The following is a 22281-nucleotide window of genomic DNA, read 5'->3' as shown; positions in this document are numbered from 1 at the left end:
TATTTTCTTTGCAAATTGGTGAGAGACTAACAATTTTTAGTTTTTCTGTCATCACTTGTAGTAACTTTCCACCCTTAGTTATTGTTTGTTCTTATCTTGCTTTGGTTCCATAGCTAAACTAGTCCATATGGATCAAATTTTATACAAAAAAACAAAAGGGAGAAGAATACTCAATAGTCAATTGTAAATTCCTTTGGTATTTATCATGAGATCAATTCAAAAAAGAAAATTAAACAAACCATACCAATAGAAAACAAATAAGGGATAAGAAGCTCCAAAATCAAATTTACAGAAAACAATCTATCTATTTGTTTCTCCAATAAATTTTCTATCACCCAGAAGCTTCACATGATACACAAACTATGCACACTGACTTTGTAAGAGAATGAAAAAAAGACTTGAATGGAATTGGACAAAAGGATGAACAAAGAAAGGAGCTACTCATCAATCTATCTACAATTTTGAACAACAGGATCTGCTCTCATCTCAAGCAAGACCCTGCATTATTTCAAACACAATTTTTCCATATGTTGCTGATCGTGTACGTGATAATTTGAAAAGCCGTGAATCTTGGTCAAGCGTTCCCATGCTGCCACAAGGTAAACACAAAAGACTCAAGGGAGAGTTCCTTATAATGTGTATGCTAAACCTGAAACAAAATTGGTAATGTCATTTTGATTAAAGAACAAAAGATCCAGCAGTCTCTGCTGACAACTTTTACTGTTGAAGAACCTAAAACTTTATCACAAAAGAGGAAATGATAGCACAATAATGCCATTAAACTTTAAAAAACTGAAGGAGCCGAGGCGAAAGACCATTTAATGAAAAATTCCCACAATGTACTAAAACACATTATTCTTCCAACATGCTCAAGCACATTACAGTATAGTAGTATGCGGCTATGCACAGTATCCAAGGGGGCAAGAGGACTGCTCTCTCTCTCTCTCGTCTCCCGTGCATATGTAAACAGATGGATATAAACCTCATTGTTCATATTAAAGAAACCAGGAAATTGAGCTCAGTCCATTTTTGTTTGTTAAGTTTCAGAAGAAGGAATAACTTTGTCTAATCGGATCTTGATCAGCCAACAAAACCACTTATTGGATAATACCAGAGAACCGCTAATACGGTTTGAAATTGCACTTCCCTAACCATTCCTGAACATTCTGGTTGAGCATGCATCTTGAAGTATAACATCAATGAAGCCAAATGCTCTTATGGAATCAGGGGAAATTTTAATCCCCTTGAAAACTGTACCACACAGATAGGGTTTTTTTTTGTGCATATGTACAAATTTTTGAATCCCCTTTGACATAAGAGAAGTACAAGTTCAAGTTCCAAGAGTGGCATTTTTTTTTTTTTAAATCATTTATCAGATGGCTCCGCCACTGCCTGGTATGTGTGTCTAATTCATTGTGTGGTTCGTGTTATCAACCACATTCAAGAGAGTAACAAACTAACAATGTATATGGTCCTAGTATTACAGTGCATAAAACTAGAGAACTGACAGACTTAAAGAAAATAAGCAGTGAAAGAAAAAGAAAATTGATACCTTTGGGCTACGATCATTTATTGGTGTCATATACAGAGCCGAGCTACTTACTTCTTCCGAGTTCTCTTCTACATTAGATGCACTTCCTAGAGTGGAGCTCTTTACACTTTCTTTTTCTTGTTCAAGTGAAAACCAAAAAGGTTCATAATCAGTTCTCCCACCTTCATCCTTGTTTTTGAATTTTTTCTCCATGCTGTTGCCATTCATATTCTGCAAAATTTCTGCATGTGCAGTTCCTTTATCTTCTGCAAAGTTATCTCCCACCTCAATATCAATTGTCTCCTTTAAGCTGGTGATGCTCCGCATATGCTCACCGGAATCAGAATAAGCATCTCTGGTCCATTCCCTGCTTTTTAAAGTATCATCTATCTCCTCATATTCCAAATTCCGCAAAATTTCAGGAAGTGAAAGTCCACTATCCTCTGGAAACATTGTTCCCATCTCAATATCTATCTTCTCTTTTGAGCTATTGATATTTCCCACAAAGTTAGAAGTTGCTGGCTCAACTATTACAATGTCATTTTCTTTAAAAACTGCTCGAAAATTATTTAAGGAAGGTGGGATCTTGGAAAAGAAAACTTCTCTGATATTTTCAATCGTCCCCCTATTATAGGGATTCTCCTTCTTATCATATCTATACCTAAAGTTCTCGTAAGTAGTCTGCAAGAAATAACAAAAATGAGAAACAGAAAAAAAATATGGTTATGTAAGAATATGAAGTAGCACATCAGAGTTAAATTTCAAGCAGGTAAATATAGAGAACTGTAAGCGAACATTTAATCATAGGTGCATATCTTAATTCATCTATATAGGGGGGCAAGGGGAGTGGAGGCAGAGGAATCAAAACTAGGGGAAATGAGATTTGAACTTCAGATGATGCAGGCCATAATGGATCTTAATTGACTTTTCAGAATAATATGGCCAGCAAGGCAGAAGGAACATTAGTAATGAACCTCATGAGTGAAGTTCAAAAATTAGTCCACGGAACAACTCAATATATGCAGTATGTAATACAAATCACCGAGAGTATTAGAGCCACTACACTGGGATTTCTCATAATTGTCAATGCATTTTTTAGATTATTGTCTGCAGAGTAAGAAAAATAACGGAAGTGGATCCTTAGTAAACTTCCCTGACCTTTTCTGATGGGGGAGCGGGATTTATCTAATAAATTCTATAATAACATCAGATCCATATCATAGCCTGATATTTGAGAACTCAATCCTTGGAAGTCAACATTCAAAGAAACAAGACTTTGAAGAACAACAGGAGTAAGAAAGTTGAGAGGAAACATTGGTTCCAATTAAACATCACTTAGAGTAATTATTTTGATGGGGGAGCGGGATTTATGTGAAGGATCCACTTCCGTTATGTGAAGTGCTTTTACATATAATTACTCTTAAGTATTTGAAGATGTCAGCAGGTTCACTTTCACATATTATTAGTCATTTACTCTAACCAGGACAAGACAACTAAAGTTTGTCTAGAAAATCCTCCATAAAATCCTGAAAGAAAGAAGATCACACAAAGAACTAATAAACAGATTAAGTGTGACACAAAAGGACAACCTACCAAGAATTTTCTACATAGAAAAAGAAAGAAAACAAGAAGGACTATGATCCAGAGGTTGCATCTCAAAACAAAGCACAGAAATCCAGAAAGATGTTTTAAATGGACAGCAAATAAAAGTTGGTTCTTATGTGTTCTAATATCCTAGCAGCTAGAAATTCCTGCCAGCTTAGAAAAGTTAATACTGCAAGGTATATTTTAACTATGAACCAGGCACACATACAATATACTCCAACGAAAACCGCAAGACATGATTCACCATAGAAAATATGCAATTTTATGGACTTCCTAAATATGCCAATTCATCATAAAACAACTCATATTGCAGATGATGATATTACAGAAGAACCATAACTAATTTTGTTAGTATACATCTTAGTTAGAGAAGTCACCTGGTTAGTGCTAATCAGGTAAAAATGGAAAATAGTAAGGCCACCAACAAACCAAACAGCAATGAAGCAGTATATAATGAGAACATCTGACAAGATATCTTGTGAAATAGCTCTCCATAAGTTGCCGCCATGATGAAGGATATTGACCAAGGATATGACAAAGACATATATGCATAATATAGTTGATGTAGATATGAACAAGTAGAAGAATCTGTAATTCCGCTGCAACCAAGTGAGAAATAGAAAAAGTCTCAGCAACAAAAAAAAAGGTGTAATGATGTCATAATATCTCATGTAAAGTGATATTCAGTATCCTACTGCCTCTAGTTGTTTACGATCTTGAGCAACAGAAGTAACTTCATTTCTCTGAGGACATAATTTGCATGACAAGTTATACGTCACCAAGTGATAGAGCAGAAGATTAGAAGAATAATCCATTTTTTTTGTATTATCAATAAATCATTTACAACAGGAAATGAAAGGAAATCAATCATATTAATATTTCAAGTTATGAGACAAAGAGAACTACATTTAACCCTCTTTATTCTTTCTCCTGTTCTTTAACCTCTCCCTCGTACAACCCATACTCTAGCAAAGAATATCGTATTTCTCATGCATTCACTAAGATATAACCATTAGTCTGCATATATTCCTCACCATCAATGAATTTGTTCTTCCTCATCCAACAAGATTCTGCAATGAATGGCTTTTAGAATTATACTTCATAGGGCTGATTCACATCTCATGCCAAAAACTTATATCAGTTCATATGGCTGATTAGCATTTCATGCCAAACAAATATATGAGTACTCCACTTTTCCATACTATAATGGCTTTCCCTGATAATATACAGAAATTATTAAGTACAACTCCAGAACTAGATTCTTGGGAAAAAGACTATAGCTGGATGGTGCGGAAAAACTAAATTAACTTTGGCTAGCATGAGCTTTTACTTTCGCTATGCAGGGATAGAATTGTTTTCATTTCACAATGCTTGCATCATTTCAACTTAGACATAACCATCATCTTGCACACACAAGTAGACTGTTTATTAATTGGTAAGAGGAAACAATCCAAATCTAGTTCAAGTTCGCTTAAAAAAATACATAGTCAGCAATACGTACAAGCCCAATGCATTGACCAACCCAGGGACAGTGGTGATCAAATCTTTGAACACAATTGTTGCAGATCGAACAATGAGAGGAACGAGGAGGCCGATACAGCAAACATGTATCACAGTACTTGACTTTAACTGTGTGTCCATTCACGATTACATCCTTTGCTCGTGGAAGTTTCAAATGAGGAGTTCTACCGTTGACCCACTCCATGGAAGGGGTATGTATATCAAATGTTTCGTCAGATTCAGGAGGGGTTGTGTTTCGTGGGACAATTCCAGGATCTCTACTAGATGTCAAAAAGAGAAAAACTATATCCTGCACAAGATATAAAAGAATTTGTGAACTGTTCAACATTCAAGTCAAATCAGTCAGCTATAGATTATAAACTTACTCACAATTGACTAGAGAAAGTTCATCAGTTTTCTGCTATGTAGGTGATTATTCAATTGATTTTTGTTAAACAAAACTTTGAACACTTACTTTGAAATGAGAAAGAGAAAAGGAAAGCAGTGAGAAGAGAAAGACAGCTGAAACTAAAAAATTGCACGTGAAAGAACAAGTTTTAGCCCTATTCATGTTATTTATTGTCTATCGTAGTTATTGCCTTTTGATACCTGTTACAATCCATTAATTATTTTATTTCGGTTAATGCACTATTTTGTTGTTATGGTTTTTTTCTGAATGCTCTGTAATGTTTTCCTTATTAGTTATCATGTTTTCTTCACTTCCGTATTTTCTTTTTCATAACTACTTTGAATTGCTGCACTTGAGCCAAGGGTCTTTTGGAAACAGGCATCTTCACCTTCATGAAGTAGGGGTAAGGTCTGCGTACACTCTACCCTCCCTAAACACCACCTATGGGATTACATTGGGTATGTTGTAGTTGTTGTAGACAGAAAAAGAGAAGGGAACATTATAAGTTACTGACTGTTGTAGGAGAAGAAAGTGTTGTCCTCCTTTGTTTCGCCCCCATCTTTCTATGGGGGATAAAGACTGATCACATCATAAACAATGTTTACTACTCCCTAAATAAGGTAGTTTCAATTGCCAAAGCAGATCTAATACAGAGTCATTCATTTTTTCATGGTAATGAAACCTTATGATCCTACTGATATATTTCATATTATGCCATCATCATCCTATTTAACACCAAGAGTAGGCTAAAAGGGGAGAAAGAAGAATGCAGAATCACCCATGTCGACTAATATTAACGATGATAAAGAAACTTCATACCATAATGGTAAGAACTGCTCCAATTACAAGTATAGGATACCAAGGACCAGCATCTTTGTGCTCTTTGATACGATGTCTGATTACACAAGAGACTTTTATACAAAAAGCAAGTGCTGGGCCAGCAATTAAAAGTGTTGATAGAAACAACGATGACACATCCGGACCGAAGATCAATCTTCCTCCCAATAAGAATTTCTGGAAACATTTAACAGCACAAAATGAAGGTAAAAGACATGGAACAGAACGGTCTGAAATTATGCAGACTCTATATTGCAAAATATTATTACTGTGAATCTAAGAAAAGTTTGACCATATGAAACAAGCAGTTTAACAATATAAAAAATCATGTTATATCTTATGAACAAGCAGTATAAGAATATAAGGATATCAGCACCTTCAAGTTCAAACTTGTAGAAAGTACACAGCTTTAAGTGAGAATTGCTACTATCAAGGCCTCAACTTTAACCTCAAATTCATTCTTACATCAGACTGAGCAAAGAGAAGGAAGAGAAAAACAAAAGTCACCAAAATTAGCCAGTCCATGCGGTCTAAACACTTGATTTCAGCAAGAAAACCACATATTCAAATTCAAACATAACTAAAATACTAAGCTAAACACAATCTCTTCAATTCCAAAAAAAAAAAAAAAAAAACTCACATGGCTCAGACAATATCAAACTTATTTTATTGTTTCACATGGGACACTTAAAAACATAATAGCTGCAGAATCGTAGAAGAGACACTTACATTACTTCCCTTCCAAACCTGATAAAGCTTAAGAGGTTTATGTTTCTCACGAACCATAACTCTGAAAATTTGGAATGAAACAAAAACAACCCAAAAATTCCAACTTTTCAATCCCAAATAAGAATCAAACTCCTTCTCTTCTCCTCCTATTAAACAGGTTCCAACAGCCCATATAAAGAAAAAAAGTCCAAATTCAGAAAAAGATTGTCTTTTTCTCAAAAAAAATATGGAATTCCCCAATTCAAAGACTTTAAAGAAATGGGGTTTGGAGAGCAAAAGGGAGAGAAAGAGAGAGTCTTTTTGTTGTTGTTGTTGTTGGGAAGGAAGTGGTGATCAAGAACCAGCTGCCTTTGTTGTTGTTTTTGTCTCAGACGGATTTACCCAGAATGGATTTTCCCCCTATCTCTAATTCTGTCTCTCTCTCTCCAACAATATTCTATGTGTAAAATTCTCCAATTTATAATTTAATATAATTATTATCTCGTAAAATTACAAATACATCGTACTGTTGATAGCCTTATTGTTAGGTGGCATTTGGTACTTTGTCAAGGTCTCTAAGATGAGGAGTTTTCAATAACAAATCTAAATGTATGTCCAATATACAGATACAAAATTCGATTTTTATAAATAGATATTATAACTTTTGTGAAAATTAAAGAGTATAATTGCATTCTTTTTTTTGGTATCATGCCTTCAAAGTTTATCAAGTAATTACTTGATTAGATAAACAAGTTCATACATGTAATTACTTACTTATAATTACACTCAAATATAAATCGTTTTCTAAACCCACCAATATATATTAAACATTTTAATCTTTCACAAGATGCAAATCTAATCACCATTCACCAAAAACTATTCAATTTAATAAATTAATTCTTATTGTTGATGGTATAGCAAGTGGCAACAAATAACATGAAGCTACATACATACACATTCAAATTCCTTCAAAATATAATACTTTGTAAAGTACAACAACAAATTTAATGATTTTACCACTGTCTTGAAAAGGTAGAGAGCTATATTATTTCCGAGAAGACAATAATATCAACAAGATAATACAATAATAAGTAATAATAAAAATCTAAGAATACAAAAATATATAATATCAATACTCCAAAAGTGGAAAAAACAATATATCCGACTATCTACTAATCGTTTACTTTAATTCTTGATCTTCACACATTTCTATCAAGGGTCATTGTCAATCGTGAACTAAAGTGAAAAGTCGTAACATATATTCTTCTTCGATTGGAAGTAACATAAAATGTTAGCATATGTTAAACTCATTTAAATATTACTATTTTCAAAAAAAAAATTCCTTCATTATTTCTCCTTTTTTTAATATCATGAAACAAAAAATGGTTTTTAAAAAAAATAGTAAACAGTCTGGTGGTTGTTGTTTAGGCAAAAAACGTGCAGGCACAACACAATTTTCATTAGTCTTTGGAATGGAATATACCAATGAAGCATTACTATCTATCACAAAGAGAAACATTCCTCTTTTGGTTGCACAATTCATTTTTATTTTTATTTTTATTATTATTAAAAAAAAATTTAGATTTTATAGTCATGTGTCCCACTGCTAATTAAGTTGGTGAGGTGATATGCAATGTACAAAAAAGTTGGAGGAAAAAAAGATTTGTTGTACTAGAAAAAAAGTATTATATTTGTTGACCCCTTTAACAATCATTTATTGCTCGGACACCCGATAACTTTCAAAAATAATTATAATTATTCGTGCATATATCTTGAAGAACTATCTTATACTTTTGAAAGGAGCCCTCAAACATCTCTATTGGGTTGGGGCATTTGGTTGTCGTGTCCTTTAGGCCCTTGAGTTCGATCGAGTCTCGGCTACTATGAGTCTGCCTCTATTTATGAGGCAAGTAAGTTGCATTTATCAAAAGAGTAGGAGGAAGTAACATACAAGTTTACAGGAGGACAAAAGTCTAAATGATATAGCCTCTTAAAAATTAACAAACTGTAGATAGATAGATCCATAGATAGATAGAGAGGGTAAACTGTTAAATCTAAGCTAAAACAAAACTGAAGAAAAGGAGACAAGTGGTAAAGAAGATAAAATTATATTATACTGTACAAGAGATCAGTAACCTCATTTAGCTCCATTTCCCACTCTATATTTCATTTTTATGTACCAAAGACTTTCCAAAAGAGTTGCTGTACTTTGAAGACATAAAAAGAAACCAACTACTCTTTTCAGCCTTTGCAAAATCGACATCTGATGATCCCATCCAACATAATGTATGTCGATAAGCATCGCTCATTTGCTTGACCTGTCAAAACATATAATATAACATAACATGGAAAATCGGTCCCTTGGCCGTATAGTGAAATGTTGTTATAGGCTGTATCTGGTGTTGCATCAATGCAGAGAAATGATAAAAGCAGTACTGTAAGATTTGTCTAAAAATGCATAGTATTTGGTGTTTTCATCAATAAAAAGCAATGATCTCAGTAAAATGTACCACTATAAGACTTGTTTATTCATGCATTTGTCCATCAGTAAGATTTACTGATGAAATTCTATATTAGTACTCTATACCAGTGGCGTTTTGTACAGATATTTTTGGTTGCTATATATAGTGAAGTTATGTTATAGAGAACATATAATATAACATAACATGAAAATCGGTTACAGAGAAAACTTGGTTGTTATAGTGAAATGGTGTTACAGAGGACAGTTGTTATAGAGAGGTATGACTTTATAAGAAAAAACTACCTTTTATCTATGAAGAACTGCTATGAAGATCCACAGTTGCTGTCTTCTTCAGTTCTGCCATCTTCGACTGTTCTTTGTTCATTTGAATGTGTTGACTCTGCATCTTGATCATCAGGAAAGAAAAGAGGATCAAAATTTGCATTATCGTTTCTCGTCTTCTTCAAAGATTCATCAATGCCACCATAATCCACTTGGAAAGTAGCATCCTTCCCGAGTATGCCTCCCATCTCTAAATCAAACTTCCCTTTAGAGTTGATTGAACCAAATCTATGACTCATGGACATGGATCTCATACTTGCATCGTCTTCTTCAATCACCCACTCGCGAAAGTTGACCAATGAAACCGGGACCTTAGAGCATAAGATTTCCCTGAGATTCTTCAAAATGCCACGGCTGTATGGGTTCTCTTTCTTTTCATAACGATATCTGAAGTTTTCATACGTTGTCTGCAATAGCATGTGCAAATACAAATAAGTCACAAACATGTCTGCTGTTTTATTAGTTTTACTCTGATGTTCCTTCTGTATTTTGATTAATTCCTTTGAGATGAGGTTCTATCGGAAACAGGTCTCGTGCATCCTACCCTCCCCAGACCCCACTTGTGGGATTACACTGGGTGTGTTCATTTGTTGTTTCTTATGTGTTCTCAACAGTTGGATTTCGCTAAGAAAACTAATATTTGGATGCTGGGACATTTCAGTTAGTGCAGAGGGCACAGCCCGACTTTTGTCCCAAAGTTGAAAACTAAGTTGCACCTCAAAGCAAGACAAAAAGAAAAGGAGAGATGCATGCATATCTATTGAAACCATAATAGGTGAGAAGGGAACTTGTAATAGGTGCATTTTTTTGAAAAAACAAGACCAAAGGGACAAAAGAATCATATGAGATTGCACTGATCCACATGAATTAAGATGTTATGTTGTAGAGATACAGAAACTACGATTAAAGGGCGAGAAAGTTACCTGGTTGGTTGACATTAGGTAAAAATGGAAGACGCTTAGCCCTCCGACAAACCATACAGCTATGAAGCAATAGCATATCAAAACCACAGATACAACATCCGTTGACATGGCATGCAAAAAGCTCCCTGGTTGTCCAAGAAGGTTCAGCAGTGAAAATGTGAACACATATATGCACAAAGTTGTTGTTGATGTTATGAAAAGGAAAAAGCACCGATAATTACGCTGCAACACAAGGGGAAAAAAGTGTAAATGAACTGTTAATGAAGTAAAGACAGGAACTTTCAAACTATAAAGAAAAATATCGAATATTAAGAATTGAACAGATGACTTACAACTCCAATACACTGACCCACCCATGGACAGTGGTGATCAAATCTCTGAACACAGTTGTTACAAATCGAGCAATGAGAAGCACGTGGTGGACGATAGAGCAAACATGTGTCACAAAACTTGACTTTTACTGAATGACCATTGATAAAAATGTCCTTTGTTCTTGGTAACTTCACATCAGGGGCTGCATTGCCTACCCACTCCATAGATGCTGAACTTGCATTCAATATTTCATCCAAGTCAGGTGGCCGCGAGTTCCTAGGAACTATTCCTGGATTGCTTGAAGATGTCATGAAGAGAAAACTCAACGCCTGCATTAAATCGGTTACAGCTTTCATTCTTAGTGCTATTCAGTTTATGCAATTTTATCTTCCAAGTGTTGAATTACATACCAAAACTGTGATGATGAGTCCCACAATTAGTACAACATGACCATATATTGGACTGACTTTTGGTATCATGAATAGCATTTTTATGCAAAATGTCAATGCAGGAGCCCCTATCAGAAATGTCGATAAGTACAGTGATGCTGCATCAGGACCAAAGATCAATCTTCCTCCACATAGAAATTTCTGAAACATTAGATAAAGCTTTTATCATTCAGCTATTCTGCATCAAAAAACTAGGTAACATTGACTTCTTGCATTAGCTTATCATAAATGAAAAACCAGCATGAATTTGTAAAAGCCCCTTGACAAGGCTCGTCCTAAAAAAGGCAGCTCGGTGCATAAATCATCACAACAAAAGGTGGCCGATTCCACGGCTCAAACTCCTAACCTACATGTTTACACATATACAATTTTACCGTTGTTCTAAGGCTCCCCTTCTGAACAAGACTCGTTCTTAAACTACAAAATTTCATACACGCAATCAAGATCAAGAAAGATTAAAAAGGGCTTACATTGCGACCCTTCCAAACTTGATAAAGCCTTTTCTTCAATTTAGAAGGGTCCATAGATTTGGAAGAAAAAGCCAAATCTTGATTTGTGATCCCACCTCCCATCACAGTGCTAAAACCAAATAAACAGTTAGAAGCAAGAAATTATATACTCTCTTTTTTTTTCTTTTTTTGGTTATTATTATAGATGTATAACTACAATACCCATAATTTATTGAAGATCAAAAAAGAAAATGAAGATTGTATATTGAGGGGGTGCTGGTGCCAAAAAAAACATAATAATTTGGAGAAGAGGAGGAAGAAGAAAAAAACAAGAATTCTAATTTTTCTCTCTCCTCACTCTTTCTCTCTCTTCTTCTTGATTGATCTAAACCAGCTTTTCCCCAGCTCTACATGTTGAATGATGGTTTCTTTTCTTTTTTCTCTCATTACCGTTAAAACAGTTTGGAGGAACCGAACATTTCGCGCGGATTGTGTTTTTTTTTTTTTTGTTGGAAAAGAGGTTTATGTTTCAATTATGATGTAGTTTAATCCTTTAATGTTTTGTCTTTTAGCATATTTAGTCCATTTTGTCTACGGAAAGCAAATCAATACTCTAATCATCATACTTTGGTGGCATTACTTTTAGCCGCTCTAATCTGATGCGTACTATTCGAGCTGACAGTTTTTTGTTAAATAGTATCTCTATCTTCGTGAGGTAGAAAAAAAAGTTTGTTTTCACTCCTCCTCTTTCCTAATGGGACTACACTAGGTTTGTTGGTGCATTCATAATTAAAGGCTAGAGTTTTATTCAATTTTTGCCCATCTTTAACGACATAATCAATGTAAAATTTCGTCGATAGACCCTGACTCAAAATAAAAAGTGTTGTCTATGCAATTTCGTGCACACCTCATAATTTCACCAAGCTTAGATATACAGAAAAAATCATTTAATATTTTGCCAATTCTAAAATTTAACATCTTTCAGCATCAGCACTCGCTTCATTGACCTCTACGTCACATCGTTAGGAAAGCGAGAAAATAGTTGTAATTGGACTTCATTTCTCAATAGAGTGAAACAATAAGGAAACCAGTGTATGCTCCAGCAATCAAAGAACTTAAAACAGAGCTGCAACAAAATAACACTAGTCTGATACATACATAATAAGAACAACACTACAGGTCTAACACATTAATAGGATATCGTACAATATCATCAACTAGCCGAAGCCGGTGAAAATTATGAAGAGCAAGAAGAAACCTGTCTTCACTGAATTTTACCCTGTCAATGACAATCCTAAGTACTTAATAATACATAAAAAGCAACAAATTGTCTGGAGTCGTTGCAAACGATAAGCTACAACATCCCGGTGTTGGGCTCCGGGTGATGACATAATTGATAATACTAGATTCCATAAGTTATCCATTCAGAGGGTGTACCAGATGTCCAAAACCTTGCTGCTCCTATCTTCAACTACTGATCTGCTGCAAGAAGGAAAAAACAACATTTTTTAGTGTGTTTTTTGGGGTGAAGTAATTAAATGATATTAGAAAGCATCAAGAAGATGCAAAGTTACAAAAGCACACTGACATGTTTTAGTGTTATGTGTCCATGACTATATAATTTACATGGTGTGTCTATAAAGAACCAGGAAAAGAGGAGACGAAATGGGAAGAGGGAATAAATTAGAGAAGGGAGAAAAGAGGAGGAATTCATCCAGCTACTTTAGAAAGAACTCGGTTGATTCAAAGGTAGCCTCATTATGTTTGACCTATTTTCTATTTAGACCATTTCGAAAAGACAAATTTCTAAAGTGGACGATTTAATTGATCTAGAAAACTCAAGTTGCCGTCCAATTAAATCACTTCGTATTTTGTTTCAATTCCATGTTGACTTTTATACCTTTTCCCCCATTTTCTAACCATTAATTTTACACATTCAAGATCCAGCTCTAGGGGTTTGGTCTGGCTATAAGAGCACAAATGTGTGGGTTAGAAACAAAACACGGGTTCGAACCTTGCAGCAGACAAAAGCGAAAGGTAGAGGAACAGGCTCATTATCATTTATCCACCGAGTTTTGAACTGTAAGTCGCTAGCTTGGGGATTTCTGGTTATAGAAGGACCCATTGGGATAGGCAGAACTGGGAACATAAGATGAAACTATTAGGATATCACCAGTAAATGTACTACCAAAGACTGTTTCAGACCTGTCCCATCTGATATTAGAATGTGGTGAATGGAGAAAAAGAATTATTCTAAATTTGAGAACATGCGGCTGGAAGTTGAAGAATTTATAGATTTAATTGACAAATAGTGGAATCTTACAAATCAAAAAACAGATCAAACATCGAAATAGCTAAGAAGTTGACTTCAAAAGAATGACAATAAGGAACAGAATGTCAAGGTATTTGACATATTGGAAAAAAAAAAACTACAATCCTCAAAAGCCTAGAGGATTTGGATAGACAGAGAGAGAAAGGCATGGAATGAAAAGAATTTGTCAGTTAAGAAATTTCTCTCACGTGATCCGAGAGATATTGCAAGGGCTGAAGAAACATCATGGCGGTAAAATTCAAGGATGATTAAGGCTTCATCAAAGGAATAAAAATACCCAAAAACTTCATAAAATGGTGAATACACATGAGATGCAATCACATTCTTTATGCAGGACACGCAGGGAAAAACTAAGTGGAAATAGCTCACATTCTTTATGCAGATGATACAGTTGTGCTACGTGAGGAAAAAGGAAGAAAAATTGCTTTGCTTAAAAGCTATACTTGTGGCCTTTGAGGCAATTTCTGGTCTACAGACACTCTCACCAAAGAGCAGCATATTTCCGGTTAAATCTGAACAGATGATACAAGAACTGACAGAGATAATGGGATGCCAAGGAGAAGTTTTCTAAAAGTTTACTTGGGACAACCTCTTGGATCCAGACTGTCAGACACAGAGATTCGGGGGGGGGGGGGGGGGGGGGATTGGACAGTACGTTGGGGTTTTTTTTCTTACATACTTCAGGTCAAGGTTTACATAAGCAGATGCAATTTTCTACAGCGCAGAAGCCAAGATTGAAGAAAAATGAACCACAGCGATGAAAGTTAAAACAGATGGTAGCTTGCACATTAAGAACTCTAGATTAAACAATGAAAATCTCTTGTTCAAATGGGATTGAAGATTCAATTCTGGAAAAGATAGCTAGCTATGAAAAAGAGTGATCAATTACAAATATAGAATGGAGAACAAATGGTGCACAAAGCCAATTAACAGGTCATATGGTGTGGCTGTTTGGAGACAAAACAGTGATCTGTGAGATCAATTTTGGATCAGTTGGAAATGGTCCAATTATCAGATTGTGGCTGGATAAATGGACAGAAAATGGTACATTGATAGACAACTTGTTAGATATCTTCCATCAGACAATTGATAAATAGATTACAGTTGCACAGTGATTGGAATGGATTTGAATGGAAGATAGGATTTAGAAGAAACTTTAACGATTGGAAGATTGTTAGGGTTACATCATCACTACAACTACTGGAACAAGTAATTGCATTGAAAACAGGAAGGACTAGTGAAGGTGAATTTTCTGTCAAATCGTTCTACCAAACCTTGTTTAAGAGGAAGTTTACGAGTCAGATCACTGGCCCTAGAAAAAGTTGTGGAGAACAAAAACTCCAAAACAAATGGCTCGTTATGGATCTATAGCAGTGCACGAGGCATGTCTCACACAGGACAATCTACAATGAGGATTAAATAGATGCATCAGGTGTTTCTTATGCGAAGATGTTGAACCAGCAAGACAGATACTGATGCTGCATTGCAATTTCAGGGCAAATATGGAGCATGTTTAGGAGTAATTATGGAGTTCACTGGGTGATGCCATGGAATGTAAAACAAACAGGCAAGCTCACAGGAATGAAGGTTCAGAAAGGATGTGGAAACCTATGGAGAACAACATCTTCTGTTGGATAGTTTGGTTAGAACGAAACGTAGATGTTTAGAGGAGAAAATAGAAAAAGAAGAACATAGATGTCTGTATAATTTAAAATTCTGGGGTAAATGAAATAATGAAAATGACATAGAACCAATGCTTAGACCTCACAGATGGTCAACTTAATTACTGAAAGAATGTCCACAACAGTGTGCTGGATGCCTTACCAACTTACATGATGTCTGTTTTCCCAGCACCAGCTGGTGTAATCGACAGAATAGAGGTACTCAGAAGAACTTTCTTTTGGCAAGGAAATGAAGATAAAAGGAAGTATCATCTTGTCAAATGGGAAGAAATGAACATAAGCAAGAAGATAGGGGGTGTGGGCATCAGAAACATGAAGTTTCAGAACCAAAGCCTTATGATGAAGTGGTTATGGAAGTTTGCATCTGCGGGGAACTCATTGTGGAAGGAAGTGATTGCTGCAAAATATGGAATGAGGGATAAGTGGATGACAACAAAGGTGACCTCTCCCTATGGGTCTATTGTATGGAGATCTACCAGTGATCTATGGGATTTGGTGCTAGAAAGATCATATCGTAAGGTGGGAAATGGCAGAAAGGTGGCGTTCTGGATGGACAAATGGTGTGGTCAGGTCCCATTAAGCCAAAGGTTTCCTGACCTCTACGACCTATGTCAAATGCAACAAGCAACTGTAGCCGAATTATGGAATGACCAGGGGTGGAATTTGCACTTCAGGAGGAATTTAAATGATTGGGAGATGTGCAGAATAACTGAGTTTTTGGTTACCCTAGCACAATTTAGTAACCTGTCTGAGGAAGAGGACTCACTGGTGTGGAATGTGGGGAGCAAAGGGTGTTTCACAGTAAATTCAGCATATGAAGATCTCAACACAGTTGGCTTTGAGGAAGTAGAATGGCCTTGGAAGATGATATGGAAAACCAAGATACCCTATAAAGTAAATTGTTTTACTTGGCTGTTAGCTAAGGAGACAGTTTTGACACATGAGAACCTGAATAATAGAGGCGTTCACCTGTGTTCCAGGTGCTTTTTGTGTGAAGAGCAAGGAGAGACAGTCAACCATCTCTTCTTACACTGCAAGTGGACAACCCAGCTGTGGCAAATGTTCACCAATATGAGAGAGATTAAATGGGTGAAACCAGGAAGGATCAAAGAGGTTTTGAAGTGCTGGAATAGAGATGGAAATGCAGGAAGAAAGGAGGAGAGATGGAAGATGGTCCCATCATGTATATGGTGGACAGTATGGCTAGAGAGGAACCAGAGATGTCATGAAGGAAAGCAGAGCAACATACAAAGACTTAAGCTTAAATGTTTAGCTCTGTATTATTTTTGGTGTAAACAAGTAGTCTTAGATAGCTCAGAAGTAATCAGCACAACTATAGACTGGCTGTAACTTGGTAGGTATAGGATCCTATGTAACTACAACACTTTTGGAGGGGAACTACACTTTTGAGGTAGTATACCTGTGGATAAATATAGACTAACTGTTACTTTTATCAAAAAAAAAAAAAGAATGTCCAACTTCATTTTGTATATATCTTGTACCTAGCGGTACCTTAATGGTACTATCATTTATCTGCTAGATGAAATTTAGCTTACTTTTCAAGAACAAAGATGATATTAAGCTAGATAGATACTCATTTAACAAAACCACTTATTTAAAAAAAAAAGATACTCATTTAACAAGCCATGGCAAATCAACCACACATCTTGCTCCCTCGTTAACAATTTATTAAATCCCTTTTGCTCTATGCCTCTATTAAATTGTGCCCCCCAATATGGTATGCAAGGACTGTAATTATCAGATTAAAGAAAGAGAAAGCAGGAGCAAACTGGGAAACCTGAATATGAAGGGAAACATAGAGCCCCTGCCACCTTATCTGAGTAGGCACAAGTATAGATCAAAAGGTAGAACAAGAGAACTCCAAAATCACTTCAATTTGTAAAATCAATGGAGATGAAGCAACTAACTTTATACAGCTAAAATGCTATTCAGAATTCTACATAAAATATGTTCACATGATAACCAGCAACCATGGATTAGAACACAAAACGAGCAGTAGAATGAAAGAAACGAGATACTTTTATATTTAAAAAGGAAACCATACCTCGATATGGTGTTGACTAGTGAACCCCATTTCTGTAACCATGACAACTAGTAAAAATACCCTCTACAGTTCAATGACCCACATAAGCATTTCTTCCTCCTTCGATCTGCTTTGTCTGGTGGAACCATACCATAGTCAAAAGTCAATTCTTGCATGGGAGGAATATGTCTAATGGCAAAAAAGGCAACATGGTAGAATGTCTCATTGTTGATTTCACGTACAACAAGCTGCCAGAAAACGTTAGGTGAACAACTATGGTTCATAAAACGAGCCACATTGCCACCTTTTTTTGCACTTATTACAAGGGGATATGGAACCTTTTTGGATTCGTCATTATAATCACGCACAGCTTCCAATGGTTCATACATGCGGGTAGCATCAAATATATAATCATCATCACCGTCATTGCCAAACTCACCTACCCTAGATTCCTCAATGACTTCTCCGGCATATTCACAAACAAAGCCACCTCCGCGTATGGGATCCCAAGATCTAAGTCCCCAACCTCTATTTTTTGTTTTGAAGACCTCCACACGGGCTTTAGGACCTGCTTGAGAGATACGATTTCGGCAGTTTGGAGGGCATGAACAGGCAGAACCACACTCATATACCAAGGTTTTGTAACTCATGAGAACTCCAAGTGGATTAAAGGGCAAATAGCCTCCATTCTTCTGAATGCACGGACAACTGGTTCCACCAGGTTGGCATCCGCCAAGACATTGACAGCCCACAGATGGATTAGACTTCATGAAAGGTTTTGAGTACTTCAGACTTGGGATATATGTGAAATAAGCAGGTCCCTTCTCATCATCAACATCATTTACAAGACATACAGGTTGGCTCTCTGCACCAGATGTTAGGTCGGGTAGGATAACTCCAACCCGTGTCGCCGTTCCTTCTCTCCACTGCTGTACTGATTTCCACAATGTAAATGCTTCAGGCTGCCCAGGTACCCTAATCAATTTGTACCTGAAAATACTGCAATTGCCCAATTTGCTTTTCTCTGCCCATGACTCCTGGACCCTATAAAGTCCATCATATATGTAGATCTTCCCCCTCCCCCCATTTTGAACATCTAAAACACCCCTAATTACTCTCACCTCATTGCCACGATGCATGCTCTTTTCCAGAGCAAGATTTCCCCTCTCAAGTTTCTGATCGAACATTTGGCCATCCCTCCTCTGAACTCCACCCTGGCCAGTATAAATTAGCACATCCCCATCATCCCCTTCATCATCATACCCTCCAGAGGACACTATGCTAACAGCAATAGGTTCCTCATCCCCTGTAAGTCTGACACTCATATAATCTATCCCTGCCATACTGGGTGCGTGCAAACCAACCAGGCACAATTCCATCCTGAAGAAGAAGATGTCACCAACTTCAACCCCGGGTACATTTCCAATCCTCTTTGTTTGATTTGTTCGAGCTCCCCTTGTCATCAGCAAATTAGCACCCTTCAGATCTGGCCTTCTTGCAGAACCTGGAGTCTCACCCCTTCTCTCTTCAATCTGGGTCATCCTTCTGCGAAACAAATCATAAACCAGTAGTATTCTCCCAGCTAGCTCCTTGTCACCATCAGCTTTCTTGACCTGATCGATCTCAACAAGTTTGAAGGACGCAAGCAGCTGGTTTAATAGTGGATCGATATCCACTTCGATTGGGGGAGTAGCTGGATTACCTGAGCCTGAGCCTGAGCCAGACTGACTTAACCTAGTCTTTCTCGGTCTTCCTCTTTTTTTCCCTGTACTTGTGTCTTCAACATCATTAGCATGCACACTATAGCCACTACCGAATTGATCACTGTGATTCTGTGAATCATCATCCTCTGCAGCTAAGCCATTCGAACCACGAGGTCTACCAGGCCTCCTTGACCCCGTGTCTCCATTTGCAGTTGGAGTTCTGAATGAATTTAAAGGAACGGGAGATATAGGCGTCCCAAAACCTAAACCATCCTGATTTTCAGCTGATCTACCAGACTCATTGGGGGACAAAAATGGATAAAACGGAGAAACCCCAGGCGGGAAAGGACCACTTGGAGGAACACACACAAAAGGTGATGGTTGAGGAGTTGTACCAGATGCCATTCCATTTGGGGATGGAAATACAGGGACAAGACATCTCAAAGGCTTCACATTCAAAACCTTAGACTTGTCAATGGGTCCTGCTGGCGGAACAGAGTCTGAACCAAAGCCTTGCTCCATTTCAATCGAAAACCAACAACCACAACAACAAGATCACCACTTCCACTCACATGAATAACCCAAATTCAAAGCTCAGCACTTCTCCCAATCAACACTTAGATCCATGCACAATCTCCAATTTCCTAAAGCAAATAAGAAGTCAGAACCACCAAAAAAACATTTCTAGGACAACATGCACCGATAAAAAGCTAATAACCCTCACCTAAACCTCCAAAGATGCAAACTTTTTACTCAAAAATAGCTTCCCACAGAAAATTGACTGAAAAAACACAATAAAAATTCAAACCTTCAGAAAAATGAACAGGAACAAGCCCTAATTTGAGTTAACCCTAGAAACCCAGTTCAAATCCATCAAGATTTATACCAAAAAACACATGCAAACCACAAAATAAGCTAACCCAACTCAAATCTTTCAAGAAAAACCCTTTATAAACTCAGATTTGGCACAATGACAATAGAGACAAAAAAAAAATCACAAAAAAGAAATGAAAACTTCCAAAAGCAAATGAAATCTCAAATTGATCGAAAATTAAAGCTTTACAGGTAAAAAGAAAGGATCTTTAGAAGGAAAATTACCTGAGAAATTGAGGAAAACGATCTTGAAGGAAGATAGAGTCGAGCGAGCAGCTTTTGAAGAAAAATTTGTGCTGTGAAAGTGTGAAGTGGACAGTTTTGGCATAGTTAAATAGTACACTGCGTTAGATTTTTGAATAAAGAAGATTAGCACAACATCTTTGTCACGTGCCGGCAAACCCATTTATTTTTCATGTGTTTTTTCTTATTTTTTTCCTCAAAATAATTGCATTAAATGTTTTATGACTTCCCTTTAATGATGATTTTGGTCTTGTTGAAAATATTCTCTTCGTTCACTTTTATTTGTCACATTTTAATTTAGCATACTCATTAAAAAAATAATTATTAATATTATTAGTTGGATGATGCGCGAGTAAAATGCATAAAAGAATTATTGATTCATTCGATATAAAAAAAAATCATTTAAGAATTGAAAACTCATTAATTATAGAATTCTAAATTATTAATTTGATAACTAGATAGATCTATTTTGAACACGCCTAGTCTAAAGTAGCTTAGTGCTTGTTTGATCATGTTTCACTTTTTGCCGAAATATTATTTTGGAAAACAGTTTGAGCATAAATTATTATAATTTCCGAGAAATAGAAAAATTTCATAAAGTTATTTTCAAAATTACTCCAAATCAATTATAGTATAAAAATTCAAAAATAATTTTAATTTATATTTATATCCAAACACAATTCTAATTTTTAAATATTATTTTTAACTACTTTTATAAAAATTATATTTAAAAAAAAATTCACCATTCTTATGTTCAAATGCTCACTTAATTTGGAGGAGTTAGCACTCTTGTTCCCTAATTGTAAAAGTTTTGAAGATTTCATATTTTTTTTTAAAAATATATTCTTTAAAGATAAGAATTTGTATTTGGTCTAAACTCAAACACTTGCCATTTATTATAGTTCTCAACATAACAAAATGTTCTCTCTTTTTTTAATTATTCAATCTTACTTCTGCACTTTACCTTCAATTAAAATGATTTGCCTCTAAGATTCTTATAATCTCAAAACAAACATAATCTCCCTATGGTCCCACTTTTTCATATTTATCTTCCTTTTTCCCATGCAATAATTAAGTGGAGTGGTACTTATTTTACTCCATGACATTGCAATGTTAGTATTTTCCTTCATTTAATCACTTAAGTTTGTTATGATTTAATTTTTCTTAATCTAGTAATTTAAATTTGTTGATCTAAGTAAAACTAAATGAGTGCAAAAGATTCAAATAATAATATCTTGACCAATTTGATACTCAACTATATTTATAACCAATCTCAATTTATTTGAAATTAATATGTAATGGTGATTTTTTTTATAAAAAAAAAAGGTACATATAAGGCTTAGATAAACTTGTTTGGTTGGAAAAAAAGACAAGTTTGCTTCAAGTTTACTAGCCTAGTTAATTATTTTAGCAAATTTAAGTTACACACGTCTATAACAAATTTGTACATCATAAATCTAATTTAATCAGATATAACAAATTATTAATTTATTTTTTTCTTCTAAATTATCATATATATATATATATGAAGAGTTGGATATTACTATTTATACTATCAAAAATTCATCAATTTGATAAGATATATTTGTCCATTTCAATTTATTTACATTTTGCTATATTCTACGTAGACAAGATTCAAAAATTTTATTTACTTTTTAGAATTACATGTCAAATAAAAATAAGACAAACAAATTAAAACAGAAACCCAGGATCCACATAAGAGACAATTAACTTGAAGGGATTAGTCCCTGAAAATATTTGCCACTCAAAAGTTGCTAACGTGAAAGCAAAAAACAATGTCAAGAATTGAATAGTTTCTTATTCCTTCACCCCTTGTCCATACTAACAAGTTACTTCCTTTAACCAAAAATTGCCTAT

The 22281-nt window shown here is 35.5% G+C and overlaps 4 protein-coding genes across 7 annotated transcripts in view; all 4 read right to left on the bottom strand.

Annotated features, from left to right (window-relative positions):
- The window catches only part of LOC125834750 (proteasome subunit alpha type-3), a 42500-nt gene that overhangs the window by 10019 nt on the left and 10200 nt on the right, over positions 1–22281 (bottom strand). The gene's annotated exons all lie outside the window — the stretch shown is intronic.
- On the bottom strand, positions 186–7051 carry LOC125834711 (probable protein S-acyltransferase 1). Its single transcript, XM_049513852.1, has 6 exons — positions 6612–7051; positions 5865–6059; positions 4638–4946; positions 3514–3735; positions 1553–2212; positions 186–649 (listed from the first exon to the last, which is right to left on the bottom strand). The coding sequence occupies exons 1-6, from the start codon at positions 6666–6668 to the stop codon at positions 644–646; spliced, it is 1449 nt and encodes a 482-aa protein (XP_049369809.1). The 5' UTR covers positions 6669–7051; the 3' UTR covers positions 186–643.
- On the bottom strand, positions 8559–11917 carry LOC125834724 (probable protein S-acyltransferase 3). Of its 2 annotated transcripts, XM_049513874.1 has the most exons (7): positions 11749–11917; positions 11548–11656; positions 11039–11218; positions 10649–10957; positions 10317–10538; positions 9355–9800; positions 8559–8908 (listed from the first exon to the last, which is right to left on the bottom strand). In XM_049513874.1, exons 2-6 carry the CDS (start codon positions 11647–11649, stop codon positions 9375–9377), a joined length of 1239 nt encoding a protein of 412 aa, XP_049369831.1. In that variant the 5' UTR covers positions 11650–11656; positions 11749–11917; the 3' UTR covers positions 8559–8908; positions 9355–9374. The 2 variants fall into 2 exon arrangements, with proteins under 2 accessions (XP_049369831.1, XP_049369839.1); XM_049513882.1 differs by lacking the exon at positions 11749–11917 and having other exon boundaries at positions 11039–11255; positions 11548–11650.
- On the bottom strand, positions 12633–20452 carry LOC125834689 (histone-lysine N-methyltransferase, H3 lysine-9 specific SUVH1-like). Of its 3 annotated transcripts, none has more exons than XM_049513835.1 (4): positions 20386–20444; positions 20012–20068; positions 17606–19931; positions 12633–13008 (listed from the first exon to the last, which is right to left on the bottom strand). In XM_049513835.1, exon 3 carries the CDS (start codon positions 19807–19809, stop codon positions 17653–17655), a length of 2157 nt encoding a protein of 718 aa, XP_049369792.1. In that variant the 5' UTR covers positions 19810–19931; positions 20012–20068; positions 20386–20444; the 3' UTR covers positions 12633–13008; positions 17606–17652. The 3 variants fall into 3 exon arrangements, with proteins under 3 accessions (XP_049369792.1, XP_049369798.1, XP_049369784.1); XM_049513841.1 differs by having other exon boundaries at positions 12633–13005; positions 20386–20401; XM_049513827.1 differs by lacking the exon at positions 20012–20068 and having other exon boundaries at positions 20386–20452.

This window comes from Solanum verrucosum, unplaced genomic scaffold, assembly GCF_900185275.1.
Source record: "Solanum verrucosum unplaced genomic scaffold, falcon-dt-bn FXZP01000285.1, whole genome shotgun sequence".
Classification (NCBI taxonomy): domain Eukaryota; kingdom Viridiplantae; phylum Streptophyta; class Magnoliopsida; order Solanales; family Solanaceae; genus Solanum; species Solanum verrucosum.
The sequence above is the reverse complement of the archived record's forward strand: the minus strand, read 5'-3'. Positions and strand labels throughout refer to the sequence as shown.